The sequence below is a fragment of the Leopardus geoffroyi genome, chromosome B1, assembly GCF_018350155.1.
Source record: "Leopardus geoffroyi isolate Oge1 chromosome B1, O.geoffroyi_Oge1_pat1.0, whole genome shotgun sequence".
Lineage (NCBI taxonomy): Eukaryota > Metazoa > Chordata > Mammalia > Carnivora > Felidae > Leopardus > Leopardus geoffroyi.
In genome coordinates this window covers 16,647,480-16,669,558 of record NC_059327.1, presented here as the reverse complement: position 1 = coordinate 16,669,558, position 22,079 = coordinate 16,647,480, and the positions used below count along the sequence as shown (strand labels likewise).

The following is a 22,079-nucleotide window of genomic DNA, read 5'->3' as shown; positions in this document are numbered from 1 at the left end:
CAAGGAAGTGGACCCACGTGTGCCTGTCGAGTGGCCAACTGCTTCGAAAGAGTTGAGCGTCTGACTTCAGCTCAGGTCATGATCTCACAGTCCGTGAGTTCGAGCCCCACATCAGGCTCTGTGCTGACAGCTCAGAGCCTGGAGCCTGCTTCGGATTCTGTGTCTCCCTCTCTCTGCCCCTCCTCCACTCGTGCTCTGTCTCTGTCTCTCTCTCTGTCTCTCAAAAATAAGTATATGCTAAAAATAAAAATAAAAATTTAGAATGCTGGTGGGAAATTCCCTCATCATCGACGATTTTGTACAGTCTTTACTTCTCCACATTTTTCTAGTATTTAAGCTCCTGATTGTCAAAGCCTGTCCTGAATTTCCAGCCATCGAGAGGATACAAGAGATCATTTATAACATGGAGGGGGAGGGTTGGGAAGTGGAAAACAAAACCAAAATTCTCAACAGCTAAGATGCTGGGTTATGAGATTATGAGTGATTTGTATTTTTCCTAATATTTTCTGTATTTTTAAGTTTTTCCATGTGACATGTAAATAGGTTCGTATGGATGTATGTGTATCTTTCAAAGTTGGTAGAAAGTTTATTTAAAAGTAAGAAAATGAGGCACCTGGGTGGCTCAGTCAGTTGAGCGTCTGACTTTGGCTCAGGTCGTGATCTCACAGTTTGTGGGTTCAAGCCCCACGTCAGGCTCTGTGCTGACAACTCGGAGACTGGAGCCTGCTTTGGATTCTGGGTCTCCTCCTCTCTCTGCCCCTCCCCTGCTACTGTCTCTCCCTCTCAAAATAACTTAAAAAAAAAAAAAAACTCTTGGGGCACCTGGGTGGTTCAGTCGCTTAAGCATCCGACTTCGGCTCAGGTCACGATCTCACGGTTTGTGGGTTCGGGCCCCGCGTCAGGCTCTGTGCTGACAGTTCAGAGCCCGGAGCCTGCTTCGGATTCTGTGTCTCCCTCTCTCTCTCTGCCCCTCCCCTGCTCATGCTCTCTGGCTCTCAAGAATAAATAAACATTAAAAAATTTTTTTTCAAAAGTAAAGAAAGCAATTCTTCATCATAAATTGTAAGCACAGAATTGCACAGAAGATTCTGAAACCTACGTCATCTCTCCAGGAGTAAATGGAGCTCCTCTCCGTTGATAAGCCAGTGGTGGAAGTCTGTGTGCCAGACCCAGACCAAGAGTTGTGGGCACCTGCAGGCGTGGGCCTTCCGCTCGATGGCAACGATGATACGGATCCACTGCAGAGACACATGCAAGCAAAGTGGGAAGAGGTTATACGGGAGGTGGTTCTCCTTCTCTGAGCTGCTTTTAAAACTGATTCCAAAACATCCATGCAGTGTAGCATCTCCCGACACTACAAACAAAACTGCTTTTTTGTTTTGTTTTGTTTTTTACTTTTAGAAATGCATGGCCAATCACTGATTCTGCTTCCTGTATTCATTATGGGAACGTTTTGATTTTGCAATCAGAAGCATTGAACAAGCTAATTCTTACCAGGCATATTTATCAATGGCTTTCTGCACATTTCTTGTAAAACGTGTGGGTAAAGGATCTTCGCTTTTCACAACGGAACTGTGCTTTCCAGATCCTTCTGCCAGTCCTCTTCTGAAAAATAAAATAGGAAAACCATCTCTGATGTAATAATCGAATTTTATTCATTGAGACTTTTAAAATGTCCTTTGGCATAAAGTTGCTTCTTTCCTCCTGCTGTGTCCCCCAAACACACAAAGCGTGCATGCTTACACACGTGCTCACACACACCATATTTCCTCAAGAAACTGAAGGTCTAGGATCTTACCATCTCTATTTTTCTTAGAACAAGGTTGACATTAACCTATATGCCCCTTTATGTAAACTGGGGGGGGGGGGGAGAAAACACAACTTATTGTGACTTAGCCAGACCGGGAAACGTTGCCCCCAACTCTGCACAGACACGGCCTCACTCCAAGGCAAGTGGACCAGGAGCTAGATTTCACTTCCAACTTGTCCCTTGACTGGGTGCCCTTGTGATTACAAAAGCCAACCAGCCTTTTGGGACAAACTTGATAGTTCTGTATTAACTCTGAAATGTATTAAATTCTGTTGAATCACTAAACACATGAACAAACAGAAGAAATGATCGAAACCCACAGACAATAGCTCATTTTAGCATGGCACCATTGTCTGCCTGACGTATGGAGAGTTATAAAACATTAAAGTTAATGAAAAACAACAACAAAGGAAGAAATCTCTAAACTTTAAATAAGGTACTAAACCTGACTGGTGTAGGAGAGTTAATCATTAAAATGCCCTTTCAATGAACCTCTTAAAACATTTACTTCCCTCTTAGTCACAGCAACTTCCTAACATTTAACAGTAAACAACTTTCATTCTTTTATAGAAATAATAGTTTCCCATACATATAACTCATATTCTACATCAACTGAAGATATGGCAGTGATTTGGGGGGAAAAAGTCAACTTTCAGTCTTTTTAACAGGGATACCACAGTAATACTCACTTAAAAAAAAAGTTTGCTGTGTCATTAAAATGGTGCCTAATTTACAGCATTTATATTACTGAATGTAAATGGAGTTTACATTTACATTACAGCCCCCCCAGCTCATGCTGTTTGCCCCCCTCTCTCTCATAAATAAACATTAAAATAATTAAAAATATTAATACAGAGAATAAATTCTGCCCTTAGTTATATACCTACAGTACTCTACAACAAAGGGAATTTGAAAAACAAATTAGTACAAACAGGTTAGTAAGAACCTCTGCCTTCCATACATACATCTTGTATGAAAGAAGAATAGAATCATGTATTTTTCTCCCTCCTTACTGCTTATGTGTCTTAGGTACAATCAGGCGATTCGGAGAATAAAGGTGCTAAGAGAAAAGAATACAGGACAAGCTTTTACGGTAATAAACAGCTTTACCTCTGGCCTTATTCAGTCGTGTTTCAAAACCATCAATTACTTATCAATTTCATGCGCCTCCATAACTCTTTAGAGAAACATAAAAACACTTATGATGGAAAGGAGACAGTCAACCAAACGTTACATCAGAGAGAACTGCTTCGAGCATTAAGAAAGAAATGCTAGCCTACGAGTTCATCTGCTTCTTACTGAGAAATAACGGGAAACCTCAGGGTGGTGAATTAAATGAAACGAGCTCCTTCATAAGATCTATAAACGAAGAACACAGATCCATTAGAATCCTGCTCTGCCCCTGACAGGCTCTGTGTTCCCAGCAAGTTGCTTCTGTCTCCTGTGCAAATACTGTCAACGGTTTCAATACGGTTGTTGTGAGATCTCAGTTAGATCAAGTGTGTGCAGTGCCCACGTCATCAGTGCTGGCTCTTTCGGGTGGTTCCTGCTCACTGCTACCACGGCTATCACACGTTCCTCTCTGAAAACACCGAGCTGTTTCTTTGCACCTCCCGCAGCATTTTGTATCATACAGATCTCTCCCCATCCCTCAGCTTTTTATTTAGATCATTCTGACACTTTAGTGTTTTCGTATCAAACGCATGCCTCTCACACAGAGATGCTCTATGTTTGCTGAAAGAATCAACACGCAAAGATTGAATTAGCGACTCAAACAACGAACATGGTTTTACTCTAAAAGTACATGCTTACTACAAAGGACTGCATTGCGACCAGACACAAACATACTCTTCCAACTCAAGACGTTTCTGGAGGATGTGTCATCCTTCGTGAAGAAAGAAAATTCACAGCTCTGGGAATAGCTGATGGCCACAGAAGTGACTTTTACAACGAATTGGTTGCATAAAATGGTTTCTTGCTGTCAGCGCTGGAAGACTGAATTCACTAATCGGAGGTATGCCTGTTTGGTTTGTTCCCAATGAACAATACCTTCTTCCTCCAGGAAGTTCACCCTTTTTCAGGGGCCAGGGGAGGAGGGGGTCTTTCCAATCCAAGAAAAGGCTTTACAAAATGAAAGCACTGATGCTTCTCTTCTCCTAGCACCATATCCTTTCCCCAGACGGCATTCCTACTGACTTCAAAGTGTAGCTGACAGATCTTCAAGATGCGGGGACTAGGTGTGTACAGCAGGTCGGGGCTGGGGGTAGAGAACTACTATAAGATGCCCTCACCCAGTCTCCGGGGACCCCAAACTACCCACGTGGTTCAGTAAAACCAGAATCGATACAATTTGCCTTTTTTCTTTTTATGTCTTGTTTTCAATCTCTGATTTCTCTCCTCTAACCAACCATTATACCTAACACTGAACATCTTTAATTCCCTGTAAACTATCAATTCCCTTGTAAACTCTGCAGTCTAAAAAAGGGGACAGGGCACCTGGGTTAAGCATCCGACTTTGGCTCAGGTCATGAGCTCACAGTTCATGAGTTTGAGCCCTGCTCTGGGTGAGCACAAGCCCCACTTCAGGGAAGCCCTGCTTTTCTCTCTCTCTCTGTTCCTTGCTCAGTTGTGCCCTTTTCCTCTCTCTCTCTCAAAAAAAAAATAATAATAAATAAAAAAAATAAACAAGTGTACAGGATTTACGGGATGTGTCCTATAAGTACCTTAAAACTTGAAAATGGTGGAATGTCTATCAAGCTTTTATTAAATACACAGACACAGAACAGTTTATTACATAATACATAGACACATAACAGTTTTACACAAGTTTCTGTCTATACTGCTTAGATTTTAGAGATGTTAAAAAAAAACTGTTAATGGGTATATTTGAGGCTGTTCACTTGGAAAGAGGGAGTGGGTTTTAGGGCGACTGAAGTGCCCCCACTGAACTAGATGGCCCTAATTTGTCAGTGCATCAAACTTAAGGCTGAGTCCCAATCTCCATGAGTCACTCTTCCAGTGGACGAGGTAATGACGCTAATACTTAATTTTACTTTTTAAAACTCACCTCTTGATGGCCCACAAATCTCTGCCTCTTTGCCTTAAGAGAAATTCAATATTAAACAGTGATCAGAGCTTTCAAAATTTTGCATGCCTGGTTAAAAGGACTGTCTGAAATGAGCACTGCATTCTGAGTGGGTCGAAATGCAAGATGGTTTTCTGGACGGACTGTCTCTCACGAAGAGGCTCTTGCCCTAAAACACCCAACGCCGCCCCGACTTCATACAAGCACAGCCTGGACGCAACCACAGCTGGCCGGGCCCATGGAGAATCTGTCATCTCAGACGCGACGCATGCTTCTCAGTGCAAGAGAGCAACTTCGCCTGGGAAAGCTGGATGATGTCAGCACTAGAGATTTCATGAATGGGTGCAGGGAAATAGACCCGATGGATCCCAGCTTTGCAGCCAGGAAAAAAAAGCACGCACATGGCACGGAGATGTGACACGATCAGAAGTTCATCATTCCACCTCCCTTCCCAGATCAACACTTACCCAATCACAATCAGCCCCAGGCCTCGGCTGGCGTCCCCCGGGCCCGGCCCCGCGCCCCGAGGCCTGGGCGCCTCCGGGCGCTGACATCCCGCGCGGGCCCCCCGCAGGCGGCGGGCGGCCGTGCGCCCCCGCGCCCCCGGGGCCTCGACTCCCCGCCCGCCCAGCCCTGCGCCCCCAGACCGCTAGCCCCGCACACGCAGCCGCTTCGCAGCCGGGAACCGCGAGCCTCGAGCGGCGCGGCCAGGGGCGCTCCCGGCCGGGTCTGCGCGGCCCATGGGCGCGGCTGCTCGCGGGGCGCCCCGCACCGCTCCCCGTCCCGATGCTACGGCCCCGCACGGGCCAGATTCCGGCGCGGCGGGGCGACGCCTCCCGTCCCCTCCGCGCACGCCCTTCCCTCCTCCTCCCGGGCCGCCGCGCCCTTCGCCGAGGGCGGTCTGGGCCAGGCGGCGGGTCTCGGGCGCTCCGGGTTTCCAAGCCTGGCCCGCGCTCCCCGCCCCCACACGCTGCCTCCCCGCCCTGCGTCCGCGGCCCGCGTTCCCAGGAACCTGACCTTGGAAAAGTCCTGCTGCCAGAGGCCCGATTTCATACTCCAGTGACCTGAGCTTGGGCCGCAAGCCACTCGGCCTCTTGGCCCTCGCCTCGCCGCCCTCCCTGCGCCTCCAGTGCGCACGGTCGGGCTCCCTCTCCGCCCCACCCCGCGCGCCCGGGGCCTGTCCGGGCGGGGGGAGGGGGAGCAGGAAGGGGGGGGGGTCTGTCCGGACAGGTGTTTGCTATACTTAATTCTTTTAAGTAGGATTTTAATTAACAGGAGAAAGACCGAGAACTTGAATTAACAGGAGAAAGATTTCACCTATCCCCGTCCTCCCATCAAAGGATTCCTAGGTGGGAGGTAGGTGGAAGGGAGGTTAAAAAATATGGAAGCCTCAGACCTGGTAAATGCAAGATGCTAAACCGATTAACAGGAACTCCAGGCCTAGTTGTGTACCAAAGATTTGTCTCTATTCATGTCCCGTCTCTCCAGCTTCATTCAAATAGATGCTTTATCTCATCCCACCCAATAACTTTTCTAGAAGCCATTGAGCATGCCTGTGTTTAGGTTTTTTAATATGCGCTTGTGTCAATCTTGAAGTCATACAATTATACCAGGACCCCTTTGTGGGGAGCTAGCAAAATATCCAAGCCACCATATTCATACATTGAGAGAAACAGGAGTGATTTAGCTTAAATAATGTACATTTTCAAAGCAACGTGGGAAAGGGTGGGCCCTTTATACATACGTGTATATATGTGGGGTGTGTGTGTGTGTGTGTGTGTCTATCAGGAAAATAGATGGTGTCTGAAGTAAACACACACCTGCTAACACTAGTGATATGTAAAGGGAGGCATGACAGGGAAACAAAAGAAAGAAGAATATTATGATCCAAAGATAGGCCATCTTGTTTACTTTTTTAACACCCATGCTTCGTAGATACCATTATCCAATTTCACTGATGAAAATACCGAAGGCAGAAAAACCAGAAGCAAAATGTTCCAGGTCACTCCACGAGGCTGTGGGGTGTGTGTGTGTGTGTGTGTGTGTGTGTGTGTGTCCCAGCTATCGATTATTGCACAACAAACCACCCCAAATTTAGTGGATTAACACGGGAGTCATTCTGTTCTGCTCACAAACCACAGAATTCACAAATTTGGGCAAGACTTGCCTGGGTGATTATTCTGCTTTGGGTGGCATTGTGGCTCACTGGCATTATTCAACTGGTATACCATTATTCAGCGGTATTCAGCGGGCCTCTGGACTGGTCTGGAGAGTCCAAGAAAGCTTCACCCGCATGGTATCTAGCACTTTGGGGTGGGGGAATGGCTGGAAGGCTGGGCACAGCTGGGCCCTTCTCTCACTGCAGTCTCAAGACCTCCTCGGGGAACCTCTCCAGCGGGGCAATCAGAATTCCCACATGGCAGCTCGGGGGCTCTGAGACACCAAGGCTGAAGCTGTCAGCTCTGTGAAAGGCCGGCTTGGAACGGGCATAGCGTCACTCCCATTGTACTCCGTTGTCAAAGTGGTCACAGATTCAAAGCGTTGGGAAAGAGAACCCACCCCTCTATGGGAAGTGCGTCAAAGAATCTGCACTTTTACTCTGCCACTATCCACTTCCGTCCAGATGTTATTTACACGCCTCCCTGACATGCACAACATACTCAAGCCTCTCAAAATTCCCTAAATCTGATCATTTCAGTCATATTCAAGTGAGGAGGAGGAGGAGGAGGAGGCTCCTCGGGGGCACTTCCTCTGCATCTGAAGACCTGTGAACTAAGAGACAAGCCAGCGCCCTCTGCCCCACGAACAATGGGGAGAGGGAGACTGGAGAACCACAGCGGACACTCGTGTCGCAAAGGAGGGGCAGTGGGAGACACAGCAGCCTCTGGCCCACGGCTATCTGAATCCAAGCAGACTCATGTTTCCAAATCCTTGATCGGGACCCGCTTCTGCTCCCTGGCTCCCTCCCGGCTCTTCGCTCTGCCTTCTGGGCTTCTGGTTCCACCCTCTGAGTTGTCCTCATGAGGAAGAAATGGCCCAGGTCAGCCTGCTTCCTTCCAGAGAAGCTTCACGGGGGAGAAACCAAAGTCAGAGTTGCTTCGAGTTCAAGCTGACAGTGCTTCTAACACTCCACCAATATAATTCTCTTATATAAATTCTGTCCCGTCCTTTCAATTTCATTCAAGTTCCCTCCACTAGCCATAAGCCACTCTGACCCTTCTTTCTGGGACAGGTCATTGGGGCACCTTTGAGGCTGCTATGGGACAATGCTCTTAAGCCCCTAAATCTTCCCGAGGCTTTAGTTAGCCGAACCTGTGGTTCCCCCTCTACCACCGCCCGGGAGCTGATCTGTGCATGGAGGTCATTTCTTAATTCTGTTCAGAGACTCTGATGTCGAAACAACCCACTCTTCAAACCCAACCACTCCTGACTCTCACATTTCATACGAATTCTGCTCAATAACTGAACAGCTCCTTCTTTAGTTCATCTCTCTCTTCTCTCAAATTTCCAAACGCAAAGCACTACTGATTTAGAGACAGAAGTCCTAAAATTTTCCCTCTGGACTGGTCTAGAGAGCAGTATGCCCCAGCAGAAATATAATGGAAGCGACACACATAATTTTAAATTTTCTAGTATCTGCATTAATAAAGTTAAAAGGAACAGTTGAAATTATTTTTAATAATGTATTTTCTTTAATCCACTATATCTAAAATATCCTCTCAACATGTAATCAATATAAAAATTATTGAGATATTTTAAATCCTTTTTTTACTTCCCCCGGTGCTGTCTTTGAAATCCAATGTATACTTTCCACTTAGCGCACATCTCAGTTAGAACCAGTAACGTTTCAAGTGCTCATTCACTACATGTGGCTTGTGGCTTCTGTACTGGACAGTGGTCTAGACTATAAAATCCTTTGACTTTTGTTGTTGGTGGTGGTTTGAGAGAGAGAGAGAGAGAGAGAGAGAGCAGGGGAAGGTCAGAGGGCAAGGGAGAGGGAGAATCTCAAGCCGGCTCACGCTCAGCGCAGAGCCCGATAGGGAGCCCTCTGTGGAGACTGACGCAGGGCTCCATCCCACAACCCCTATGGTCAGGACCTGAGGACAAATCAAGAGTCACACGTTCAACGGACTGAGCCATCCAGGCACCCCTAAAATCCCTTGACTTTTATTTTTAATATGGCTTAAACATTTTAAGACTTCATCATTCTTAGCCAAGCCTAAAGTTGTGCGTTATTTATATCTACAAGATATATATACATATGCATACGTATATATGAGAATATGTATATATTCTCTTATAAATATGCACGTTTCCAAAGTATTAGTCATAAACTTCATCAATATGCAGTTAAACGCTTAACTGCATTGTCACAACCAAAGCTACTGATCCTGTCAGTTTATTCTTAAAGGCACATTGAAATTTCTCTATAAGCAGACAAAAATTCATTTCAAATAAAAAGGATTAAAAATGTTCTACATTTGAATATGATTTATAAAAGAAAGACATTTTCCTCAACGTTATTTGTACTTAGAGCATATCATTTTTCATCCTTCACTGGTTACTTAAACTGGATTTGGGAACCAAAAGTGAATACCTATTTCCGCATTCTTGATGGAGTGTTTTACATCCTAAGGGGGGAGGGGGCTTGAGGTCAATAATCACAGTAATTAAATAGAAGACCTCAATTCCTAAAATAAGGATATTAGGATCTGCCTTAACCTATTTTGGAGAATTCATTTGGATGAAATGAAATTGTGCATGTGAGCATCCTCTGAAAAATCTATTAGAAATGTAAAGATCTATCACTAGTCACAAGCAACATTTCAGTTGTCAAAAACTGACCTGATTTCAAATACTGGCTCTGCCTTGCTCTAGCCAGGCAATCCCGAACTGGTAATAATTCCCTGAGCACAAACTGTCGAAAGCAAATCTAGTATTATTCTCTTCCTTTCAGAGTCCTATGAATTAGAGATGATTTTTAAAAAGTGCACGTAGATGCCTAATACATTGTAACTTACATTACTCCAGCTCTTGAAACATTGAGTTAATTACATTGAGAGTTTAAAAAGAAAATTGAGGGGCGCCTGGGTGGCTCAGTTGGTTAAGCATCTGACTTCGGCTCAGGTCATGATCTCACGGCTGGTGAGTTTGAGCCCCGCATCAGGCTCTGTGCTGACAGCTCAGAGCCTGGAGCTTGCTTCGGATTCTGGGTCTCCCTCTCTCTCTGCCCCTCCCCACTCGTGTTCTGTTTCTCTCTTTCTCTCAAAAATAAATATTAAAAGGAATTTTTAATTAAAAAGAAAAAGATTGAGTAGAGAGCTCACTTGTGTCCATATTATTCTTATGCAGTTATAATATGCAAATGTTGCATATAGCCTTTTATATTTATCCAGTACAGGCAGTCTTTCCTTTGCACCAGTATCACGTAAACTGAAACTGTATGCATCAAAACCATGTCCTTGATGGGGCGCCTGGGTGGCGCAGTCGGTTAAGCGTCCGACTTCAGCCAGGTCACGATCTCGCGGTCCGGGAGTTCGAGCCCCGCGTCGGGCTCTGGGCTGATGGCTCAGAGCCTGGAGCCTGTTTCCGATTCTGTGTCTCCCTCTCTCTCTGCCCCTCCCCCGTTCATGCTCTGTTTCTCTCTGTCCCAAAAATGAATAAACGTTAAAAAAAAAAAAAAAAAAAACCATGTCCTTGCTTTGCAAATGTACACACACACACACACACACACACACACGTATTTTCTATCTCCACCATGGAGCTGTTCACCAGTGAGCACACCCAGCCAGCACCTAGATCTTGGTTTCTAGTACAATCCTCCAATAGGAGGAACTAAGTTTCCGTGGAGACATGTATGATTCCAGGGCTGGGGCAGGGAAAATATAAGATCCTGGAGCATGTACAGTGCCAGAAAATAAGGACGTACTCAAAAAACTACAAAAGAGCGGGGGCATGTCAGGGGCCAGCCTGAAAGAGCCCTGAATGGCGAAAGCTAAAACAATTTGAGTACCAAAATAAATAATGTGGTATTGAGTTACAATCCAAGGAACAAAATAAATATCTATGAGTACATAGTGATATAAATAAATGAATAAATAAATAAATAAAGGGGGAGGAGCAAAGTGGTGAATCTCGTACAGAAAAATTATAAATGAATCAGGTCACTGCTTCTCCTTTCAGGAAACAGAGCTTAGTATCTCCGACCCTCAACCTTGAGTGTGGGCTTGATTCCAAAGAGTACAGTATGAAAGGGAGGCGGGTAACTTTACAGGGGAAAAACCTGACCAGCACTCTGTCAGCCAGGTGATCAAGGTCAGCATCATTAGTGATGAGTCACGATGGAAGCCGACACCCTTAACAAGATATGAGGAGAATGCCGCTTCATCTCTGTGGTCTTCCTCCCCGAAACCCATAATCACAGTCTAATCATAGGACAAATTCTAACGGAGAGACACTCTACCAAATATGTGACCTGTGCTTTTCAAATTGTCAACGTCATCAAAACAAGGCAAGTCTGAGAAACTGTCTCAAACCAGAGAACACTAAGGAGTCGTGATGGTTAAATGCAAGATGGCATCCTGGATAGGACCTGGGAACAGAAGAAGGACAGTGGGGAAAGCTGGTTGTAACAGCTAATCTTAAATCAGTGGACTCTGAATAAAGCAGATTACCCTCCATAATGTGGGTGGGTCTCATCCAATCAGTTGCAGCCCTTGATAGAACAAAGACTGACTTCTCCCAAGCAGGAACGAATCCTGCAAACAGACTGCCTTTGGACTCAAACTGTAACTCTTCCCTGGGTCTCCAGCCTGCCCACCTACCCCGCAGAGATTAGACTTACCAAGACTCCATTATCATGTGGGCCAATTCCTTAATGTAAATCTCTCTCTCTCTAGCTCTTTATCTGTCTATCCATAAATATATACCTTCTTATATAAATCTATAAATATAGATGCAGGTGTAGACATACATAGAGATACATCCTAATGATTCAGTTTCTCTGGGGAACCCTGGCTGAATACACTGGTGATGGAATGAAGATGGAATGAAATGTGAAATTTTAGTTAATAATATTACATCAATGCCAGTTCGTTATCTGTGACAAACGCACCATCTCATATAAGATGTTAATAATAGGGAGCAACTTTTCTGTACATTTAAAACTGTTCTAAAACAAAGTCAATTTAAAAATGCTTTCATAGGGGCGCCTGGGTGGCGCAGTCGGTTAAGCATCCGACTTCAGCCAGGTCACGATCTCACGGTCCGTGAGTTCGAGCCCCGCGTCGGGCTCTGGGCTGATGGCTCAGAGCCTGGAGCCTGTTTCCGATTCTGTGTCTCCCTCTCTCTCTGCCCCTCCCCCGTTCATGCTCTGTCTCTCTCTGTCCCCAAAATAAATAAACGTTGAAAAAAAAATGCTTTCATTAAACTCTTCGCCGCATTTAAATATATTGTCCAAGTTAATAACACCTTCCTAGAAGACCAATAAAACAATATCATATTTTATTACTATAATGTGAAGAATATAATAATTTTATAATGTTCTAGGTAAACTGTGAAGTCCACAGCTTATATGAAATTATAGAAAAATGTAGAATTAATATATTATTTAATAGGAAAACGAAAAAAAAATTTACTAGGTGGGAAAATTTATAAGGACATTATTTTTAAAGAATTATAACAAAATACAGGAAGTTATATCTGATTTTATAATGACAGATACTAATAAATAATAACAGAAATGTGCTTTATATAATTCTTTTCTAAGAGCAGTCTATGTACAGCAAACTACAAGTGCATTATTTGACTCCTTTTGCAATCAAAATGTTTGCATGCAATCCCGCCAGAGAGCCACTAGATGTCAATCTTTCCCATCTGTTAAAACTGAAAAACGTGCCCAGGTGGATTTTATATATACATATATATATATATGTTTACATATGTTTACATATATACATATGTACATATAAACATATAAACATATGTTTACATATGTTTACATATATACATATATATTTATATGATATATGTATACATCTTTTTTGCAAGACTTAGGATTTAGTGAATTTTCTTTCCAGATGTGGAATCCTGTTTAGATCAGAAATCACTATTGCAGTGAACAATATCCAGTATGCACAGCTGACAGAAAGTGGCAAGATACTAACATCCCCTGTGGCTGGAATGCTTACCCTTTGGCAGGCAAACAGGCTCAGGGACCTTACTTCTGAACCTAACAACCACCCTGATGCTCGCTGCTTTTCAGTACAGAAAAGAAAATCGAGGGTGAGCAATGTAAGTAAATTCCTGAGGGTAAGCAGTTTTATCCAGATCGGTCCAGTCTGAGTTTAAAAGTTTGCCCTTTCTAAGATTCATCTCTGATCTAACTTGCAGATCTCTGTTGAAGTCCCCTCTCTGATAAAGATGTTCTATGGACATCACTTGTGGATATACCAAATACGTTCTATAATAATATTCACTAATGTTTCTCGAATACTAACCACGTTCCAGTCCCTCCTTTAATGGACTTGATACAAGCGAGTTTAACATTTAAGTTTCACAATAATTCTTTGAAAGGGGGATAGTATTAGTATCATTATGCAGAGTAGTAAACTGAGGCACAGAGAAGTCGATGACATGACAGAGCCAACATTCTAACTTCAGCTACTGGAGGTAAAGCTTATTCAACACCATACTCAATCTTTTATGCAGGGCAGACACCTCAGAAGCCCTCTACAACATATCCGGAGAAGTTCGAGCTCACTAGATTTAACAGAGAATACAGAAAAGTTTTTGCATGTAGAAGAATATTGTATCTGAAAAGGGCAACGGAGGAAAATTATTAGACTTTTAATATGAAGGGTGTAAAAAACTTAGAAAGCCCTAAGTAATCTATGAGGTTAACAGCTTATATAAAATTACAGAGAGATACAGAATTTGTATTTTATTTAGAAAAAAACTCACCTAAATTGGGAATTTAGAAATCCAATGATTTCTAAATTAGTGCTGAAAATTATTAAGGACAATAATTATTAGGTAAGACCATACGAAATTGCCAATAGTGTACTGTTTTGAACCAGAAAAACAGAAATTTTATGTGTCAACCCAATACACTGGATGAATGGATTCAATAACATTTTTTTTTTTAAGTGGGCTTCATGCATGGAGCCCAACGTAGGGCTTGAACTCATGACCCTGAAACCAAGATCTGGGCTGAGATCAAGGTCTCAACAGACTGAGACACCCAGGTGCCCCAATAACATTCTTTAATATCCAGTATTTTTTCTTACTTTTAAGCATTAACTTTACCATGCTATTATAGTAGAAAGTGAAAGAAAAAAAACAATTTGAAAATGTTTTTATGAATACTTTTATAAAGAATTCATCAGACTTTCAAAGTAAAAACAACCACCTAAGCATATTCTAGGAAGAGTTGAATTTCCCCCACTACAGCATCAATATAGTCAAATTTTCCCCCCAAAAGTGTATTTTCATGTTTAATCTCACCTATTCTTTAAATTAGTAGAGCAGAAAGTAAACATTTGGTAATAATTGCTAGATCACTACTTACAAGGTTTCATTTGATGTTTCATTCGATGTCATCGAAATCTTAAGATACAGTTGATCCTCGTTATTTGCGGATCCCATATTTGTGAATTCACCTACTTGCTAAAATTTATTTATAATTCCAAAATCAACATTCCGGGTGCTTTCATGCTTATTCATGGACACGTGTAGTGGGGCAAAAAGCTTGAGTTGCCTGAATTGCGTGTTCTCCCCCGAGGTGGAGCAAGACAGCACTCTGCCTTCTTAGTTTCGCTCTAACACTATAAACAAGTGCCCTTTTTGTAGTCTGTTTAGTGCCATGATTGTTCGCATTCTTGTGTTTTTAGTTGGTGATTTTGCTGTCGAAATTTGTGGTGCTTAGATGGAAATTATAGCATTGAAGGCATATATTAGAAAAGAAGACCTAAAATCAATCATCTAACTTTCCACCTTAGGAAACTGGAAAAGGAAGAGCAAATGAAATCCAAAGTAAGCAGAAGAGAAGAAATAATAAAATTAGAGCAGAAATTAAAAAAAAAAAAACGAAAACAAGAAATTAAATAGAGAAAATGAGTGAAACCAAAAGATCGTTCTTTGTAAAGCGTAAGAAAAACCAATAAGCCTCTAGCCAAAAAGAGAGAGATTGAGAGGGGGCACAAATTACTGAAATCAGAAACGAGGGGTGCTTGGCTGGCTCAGTCGGTGGAGCATGCAACTCTTGATCTCAGGGTTGTGAGTTTGAGCTCTGTGTTGGGTGTAGAGATTAATTAAAAGTGAAATCTCTACAAAAAAGAAATGAAAGAGGGAACATCACTACAAATCCCATGGACATTGAAAGTATAATAAAGGAATACTCTGAATAACTCAGTGAGCACAAATTTGATAAACTAGATGAAACGGACCAATTCCTTGAAAGACATAATCTGCCCAAAACTCACACAAAAAGAAACAGACAATCTGAATAGGCCACCTAAATTTATTAAAGAAATTAAATCAATAATTAATAAAACAGAAAGCACCAGGCCCAAGTGGGTTCACCGGTGAATTCTATCAAACATTTAAGGAAGAAATTATACCAATTCTCCTAATCTCTTTCAGAGGATAAAAACAGAGGGAATACTTACTAACTCATTCTATGTGGCCAGCATCACTATAATACCAAAACCAGACAGAGACATTTGTAAGAAAACTACAGATATACATCTCCCATGAAGATAAATGCAAAAAATCCTCAACAAAATATTAGTAAATTGAATCCAACAATTATAAAGAGAATTATACAGCATCACCAAATAGGATTTATCCTGGGTATGTAAGGCTGACTTAACACTACCTAATCAACTAATGTAATCAATCATATCAACAGGCTAAAGAAAAATTACATGATTATATCAATGATGCATAAAATGCCTTTGAACATCCATTAATGCAAAAACAAAAAAATAAAACCTCTCAGTAAAGTAGGAATAAAGGGGAATTTTAAAACTTGATAAAGAGCATCTACAAAAAGTCTACGGCTAACATCTTAATGATGAGAAACTAGAAGCTTTCCCACTAAGGTCAGGAGTATGTCAGGATGTCCTCTCTCACCACTCACTTTTCAACATTATACTGGAAGTCTTACCAAATTCAATAAGACACAAAAATGAAAGAAAAGGTATACTGATTTGAAAGAAAGAAAATTACCTTTGTTCACAGATGACCTAATTGTCTATGTAGAAAATCCAAAGAATCAACCAAAAAACTCCTGGAACTAATAAGTGATTATAGCAAAGTTGTAGGATTCAAGATTATATAAAAAAAAAAAAGCGAATTGCTTTCCTTATATAGGCAATAAACAAGTCGAATTTAAAAATAACAATACAATACTATTTACATTTGCCCACCCCCAAATTAATTATTTAGATACATATCTAACAAAATGTGTACAGAATCTATATAAGGAAAACTACAGAACTCTGATGAAAGAAATCAAGGCAGAACTAAATAAATGGAGAGATAGTCCATGTTCATGGATAGAAAGACTCAATATTGTCCGGTATTAGTTCTTTCCAAACTGATCTGTAGATTTAATGTGATCTCAATCAAAATCTCAGCAAACTATTTTGTGGATATCAACAAACAGATATCTAGAACTGATTCTAAAGTTTATATGGAGAGACAGAAGACTCAGAATTACCAACACAATATTGAGGGAGAGGAACTAAGAGAAATGACTACCTGACTTTAAGACCTACTATAAAGCTACCATAATCAAGGCTGGTATTGGTAGAAAAGTACACAATAGACCAATGGAACAGAATAGAAAGCCCTAGAGATATATGTACGTAAATATATTCAGCTGATCTTGGACAAAGGAGTGAATGCAATACAATGGAACAGAGAAAATCTCTTTAACAAATGGTGTTAAAACAACTGGATATCCACATGCAAAAAAATCAACCTAGATACAGATGTAACATCCTCTCCAAAAATTATCTTGAAATGGATCATAAACCTAAATGTAAAATTTAAAAAACTATAAAACTTCTAGAAGATAACATAGGAGAAAATCTTGATGACCTAGATCATCAAGACAATGACTTTTTATTTATTTTTAATTTTTTTAGCCTTTTAATTTTATTATTTACTTTTGAGGGAGAGAGACAGAATGTGAGCAGGGGAGGGGCAGAGAGAGAGGAAGACACAGAATCTGAAGCAGGCTCCAGGCTCTGAGTTGTCAGCACAGAGCCCAACGTGGGGCTCACAGACCACAAGATCGTGATCTGAGCCGAAGTTGGACGCTTAACTGACTGAGCCACCCAGGCGTCCCAAGACAATGACTTTTTAGATACAACACCAAAGGCATGCCCCATGAAAGAAAGAATTGACAATTGAGCCTTCATTAAAATAAACTAAAAAAATTCTACTACGCGAAGGATAATGTCATGAGGATGAAAAGACAAGCCTGGGAAACAAGACGGGGAGAAAATATTTGCAAAAGGCACATTTGCTAAAGAACTGTTATCCAAAATATACAAAGAACTCTTAAAGACCAACAGTAAGAAAACAAACAACCCGGTTTAAAAATAAGCCAAAGACCTTAACGGACACCCCACCGAAGAAGATGGATCGATAGCAAACAAGCAAATGAAAAGATACTCCACACCATATGCAGCAGAGAAGTGCAAATTAAAACAACAATGAGATGTCACTACACACCTGTTACAATGGCCAAAATTCAGAACACTGACAACACCAGATGATGGGAAGGTGGTAGGACAAGGAGAACTCTTCCACTGCTGTTGGGAATGCAAAATGGTACATCCATTTTAGAAGACAGTTTGGTGGTTTCTTACCAAATTAAATGTATCCTTACACTACAACCCCGCAATCACACTTCTTGGTATTTACCCAAAAGAGTAAAAACTTATGTCTACACAAAACTTGCACGTAGATGTTTATGGCAGCTTTATTTATACTTGCCCAAACTAGGAAGCAACCAAGATATCCTTCAGTAGGTGAGTGGGTAAATAAACTGTGGTATATCCAGAGAGTGAAATCTTCTTCAGCTCTAAAAGGAAATGAGCTATCAAGCCATGAAAATACAGAGAGGAAACTTAAGTATGTGTTACTAAGTGGAAGAAGGCAATCTGAAAGGGTTACGTACTGTCTGATTCCAACTACAAGACATTCTGAAAATGGCAAAATACGGAGAGAGTAAAAAGATCAGTGTGTGCCAAGGGAAAGGGAGGGATGAATAGGGCACAGAGAATTCTTTAGGGCAGTGAAAATACTGTGTGAGACTGCAGGTAGATACATATCACACATTTGTCCAAATGCATACGATGTATAAGGCCAAGGCTGAACCCTAATGTAAACCATGATTTTGGGATGCTAATGATCTGTCAATGTAGGTTTCTCATTTTTTTTGAAATGTTTATTTATTTATTTTTGAGAGAGAGAGAGAGAGAGAGAGAGCACAAGCAGGGATGAGGCAGAGAGAGAGGGAGAGAATCCAAAGCACGCTCCAGGCTCCCAGCTCTCAGCACAGAGCCCGATGAGGGGCTTGAACTTATGAAGCATGAGGTCATGACCGAGCCGAAGTCTGAAGCTTAACTGACCGAACCACCCAGGCACCCCTGTTGGTTTATCATTTATAACAAATATCTGACTCTCGTGGGAGATGTTGATAATAGGGAAGGTAATGCCTGTGTTGGACAGGGGAGTATAATCTTTATGAAATATCTTTGTGAAAAATCTTTTCCTTTCACTCACAACCTTTTGTTGTGAACCTCACACTGCTCAAAAATTAAAGTCTTTAAAAAATGTCAGCCTAAAATTTGCAAAATTAAAAAAAAAACCCATAATTTCTCACATTTTTATCTCTGAGGTGAGGATGTCTATCACCAAGAAGAGTATCTTACAATAGTGGCCAGGAGAGCATCAATAGGGAAGTACTTGTCATACACCATAAAAAAGATTAGCTTCCCGCTCACACTCATTAGGATGACTACTATCCAAAAAACAAAACATAACCTGTGTTGGTGAGGATGTGGAGGAACTGGAACCTTTGCATTGTTCTTTTTTTAAGATTTAAAAAAAATGTTTATTTATTTATATTGAGAGAGAGAGAGCACAGGCACACATGCACGCATGCATGAGCGGGGGAGGGGTAGAGAGAGAGGGAGAGAGAGAATCCCAAGCAAGATCTGCACCATCAGCGTGGGAGCCCTACGCGGGGCTCAATCACAAACTGTGAGATCCTGACCTGAACCAAAACCAAGAGTCCGATGCTTAACCGGCTGAGCCAGCCAGGTGCCCTGGAACCATTGCATTGCTGGTCGGAATGTGAAATGGTGCAGCTACTATGGAAAACAGTCTGGCGGTTCCTTACAAAATTAAACACAGAATTACCGTATGATGCGGCAATTCCACTCCTCAGTAAGTACTCCCAAAGGACTGACAGCAGGGACTTGAGCAGGTATTTGTGCACCATTGTTCATAACGGCATTATTTGCTCTAGCCAAAAGAAGGAAACAGCCCACATATTCATCAGCGTGTGAACAGATAAAGAGAGTGTGGTCTATACTTACAATTAAATATGATTCATCCTTAAAAAAGAGTGAGATCTTGACACATGTTACAACCTGGATGCACCTTAAAGACGTGCTAAGTGAAATAAGCCAGACACAAGAGGACAAATATTATACGACTCCACTTACACGAGATTTCAACGGCATTTCATTTCAGAGACAGAAAGTACCATGGTGGTTGCCACGGGCTGAGGGGAACAGAGGAGTGGGGAGCTATTGTTTCATAGGTACAGAGTTTCTATTTGGGATGATGAGGAAGTTATGGAGATGAATGATTGTGAATGCATTTAATGCTATTGAATTATACACTTAAAAATGGTTAAAATGATACATCTTAAGTTATATACGTTTTAGCACATTTAAAAAGAAAGCTCACCTTCCAATGGGCAGAATGAGCATTAGTGACTTGGAAAGGAATCTTTCCATACATGAATCTTCTCCACAACACAAAAGCACTTATCTAAACTTTAACCACCAAAGCCCTAGGAGGATATGGGAGTGGGGTCGAATCGGATTCACGTTCCTTAAGTAGGGTCAAGTGTAGGCTGGCTCTACGTTACTAACTGCAAAGCCAGCTTAAGAGCCCAGCACCAATATCTTTTAATACTTTACTGGATTCATAGTAAAAATACTGTTTCATCTATGTTTTAATGGCATAGAAATCATTGTGTGGAAAAACCAAGGCCTTGACAATGATGAGTAGAAAATGAATTCAGAAGAGTCATCTCGGAATGTTAAGAACTTCTAGGAATTTATTTAGCCTGTATTTTCCTTCTTATACTGGGACCAAAGCAATTTATCACTTAAAAAAATCTGCGTGGTTAGATCTCAAAGAAGTACTACAATAAGAATAAAATTATAATTCTAACTGATGGGAAAGCATTGTATCATAGTTTAATCAGCAACATTTTTATTTTTCGTGGAATATAAAATATTAATGTGTCTAACAATCAATAACATTATAAATTAAATGAAGTTCAGTAATTCCTGATTTTGAAACAGGGTTTTTATCTACATTCAATGGCTTAATTTGCTGAAATGGACAATAGGCCTGTAAAGATTTGCCCTTCATTAAAAAGCAGCATGAGGGGCGCCTGGGTGGCGCAGTCGGTTAAGCGTCCGACTTCAGCTCAGGTCACGATCTCGCGGTCCGTGAGTTCGAGCCGCGCGTCGGGCTCTGGGCTGATGGCTCAGAGCCTGGAGCCTGTTTCCGATTCTGTGTCTCCCTCTCTCTCTGCCCCTCCCCCGTTCATGCTCTGTCTCTCTCTGTCCCAAAAGTGAATGGACGTTGAAAAAAAAAAAAAATTAAAAAAAAAAAAAAAAAAGCAGCATGAACTGGAAGATGATATTGTACCAGGGTAATCTGTCAAATAATTCTCTGCTGTGGAAATTCTAAGTTTACCTGTGTTTCTAATTCTTAATTTCAAACTATTTAGGTTTTTGTCTTCCAACCTTTAACAGAGATGATAAAGCAAAACAGAAGCTAAACTCAACTCATAAAATCCAAAAGGCCTCCTGTCCAATGATTAATTGTAGTTACAGAGCCAGCTGGCCTGACAAAGCTCTTTTGGGGTAGTTAAAACCTTCCAGTGAGTGGTCTCTTTTGATGAACTTCTCAATTTTATTGATTTTTTGGAAGCTCTTACTTTTAATTTAGTATAACTTACCAATCTTTTCTTCCTGGTTAGCACTTTTTTGGTCCTATCTCTTTGGTCCAAAGAGATCTTTGCCTACCGTAAGACATAAAGATCATCTCCTATGTTTTCTTCTAGAAGCTTCATTGTGTTTTCTTTCACATTGAGACCTACAATTCACTTAAAACTGATTTTTTCGCATGAGTTTCACACAGGTGATCAAGTTTCTTTTGCTTCTTTAAGGATGAACAACTGATTTTGCACCATTTATTGAAAAGACGGTCTTTTCACCAACAAACATTCATAAACTTAGAAGACTGAATCTGGAATCTGGGTTCTCTATTATGTTCCACTGGCCTATTTGTCTGTCTTTGCATCAGTAATACACTTTATGTATTAATGTGGCTTTATAATAAATTTGGTGTCCTTTAGAGTAATTATTGCTGGGGCACCTTGGTGGCTCAGTCGGTTAAGCATCTGACTTCGGCTTAGGTCATGATCTCATGGTTCGTGGGTTTGAGCCCTGCATGGGGCTCTGTGCTGACAGCTCAGAGCCTGGAGCCTGCTTCGGATTCTGTGTCTCCCTCTCTCTCTGCCCCTCCCCACTTGCGCTCTGTCTCTTTCAAAAAAAAAAAAAAAAACTTTAAAAAAGTTTTTAGAATAATTATTGTATATTATAAATATTGTTGTATAGTAATTAATGTTATTTTTTCTGTATATTTTCTATCAATTTCTGTGAAAGGTACGTTAAAATTTTTCCTTATGATTTTGGATTTGCTTATATCTTCTTTTAGTCAATTGCTGCTATAACTATAGATAGGTTTTTGTTTTTGCAAACTCAAAATTTAGGCTCCCCCCCCTTTTTTTTTTTTGCTGTAAAATTCACTCTTCACTATCTACAAGGTTATTTCTGAGTTGTAAAAATGATCTCT

The 22,079-nt window shown here is 41.3% G+C and overlaps 1 protein-coding gene across 3 annotated transcripts in view; it reads right to left on the bottom strand.

The window, feature by feature from the left end:
* Positions 1 to 22,079, bottom strand: part of FAM149A (family with sequence similarity 149 member A) — a 55,695-nt gene that overhangs the window by 20,060 nt on the left and 13,556 nt on the right. For all 3 annotated transcript variants that reach the window (XR_006706319.1, XM_045453943.1, XM_045453954.1), the window contains exons 2-3: positions 1,495 to 1,605; positions 1,100 to 1,238 (exon numbers count right to left, since the gene is read on the bottom strand). Coding sequence is in view for 2 of the 3 variants with exons in the window: in XM_045453943.1 (XP_045309899.1) it covers positions 1,100 to 1,238; positions 1,495 to 1,605 (250 nt within the window). In the remaining variant the exon portion in view is untranslated. The remainder of the gene's footprint in view (positions 1 to 1,099; positions 1,239 to 1,494; positions 1,606 to 22,079) is intronic.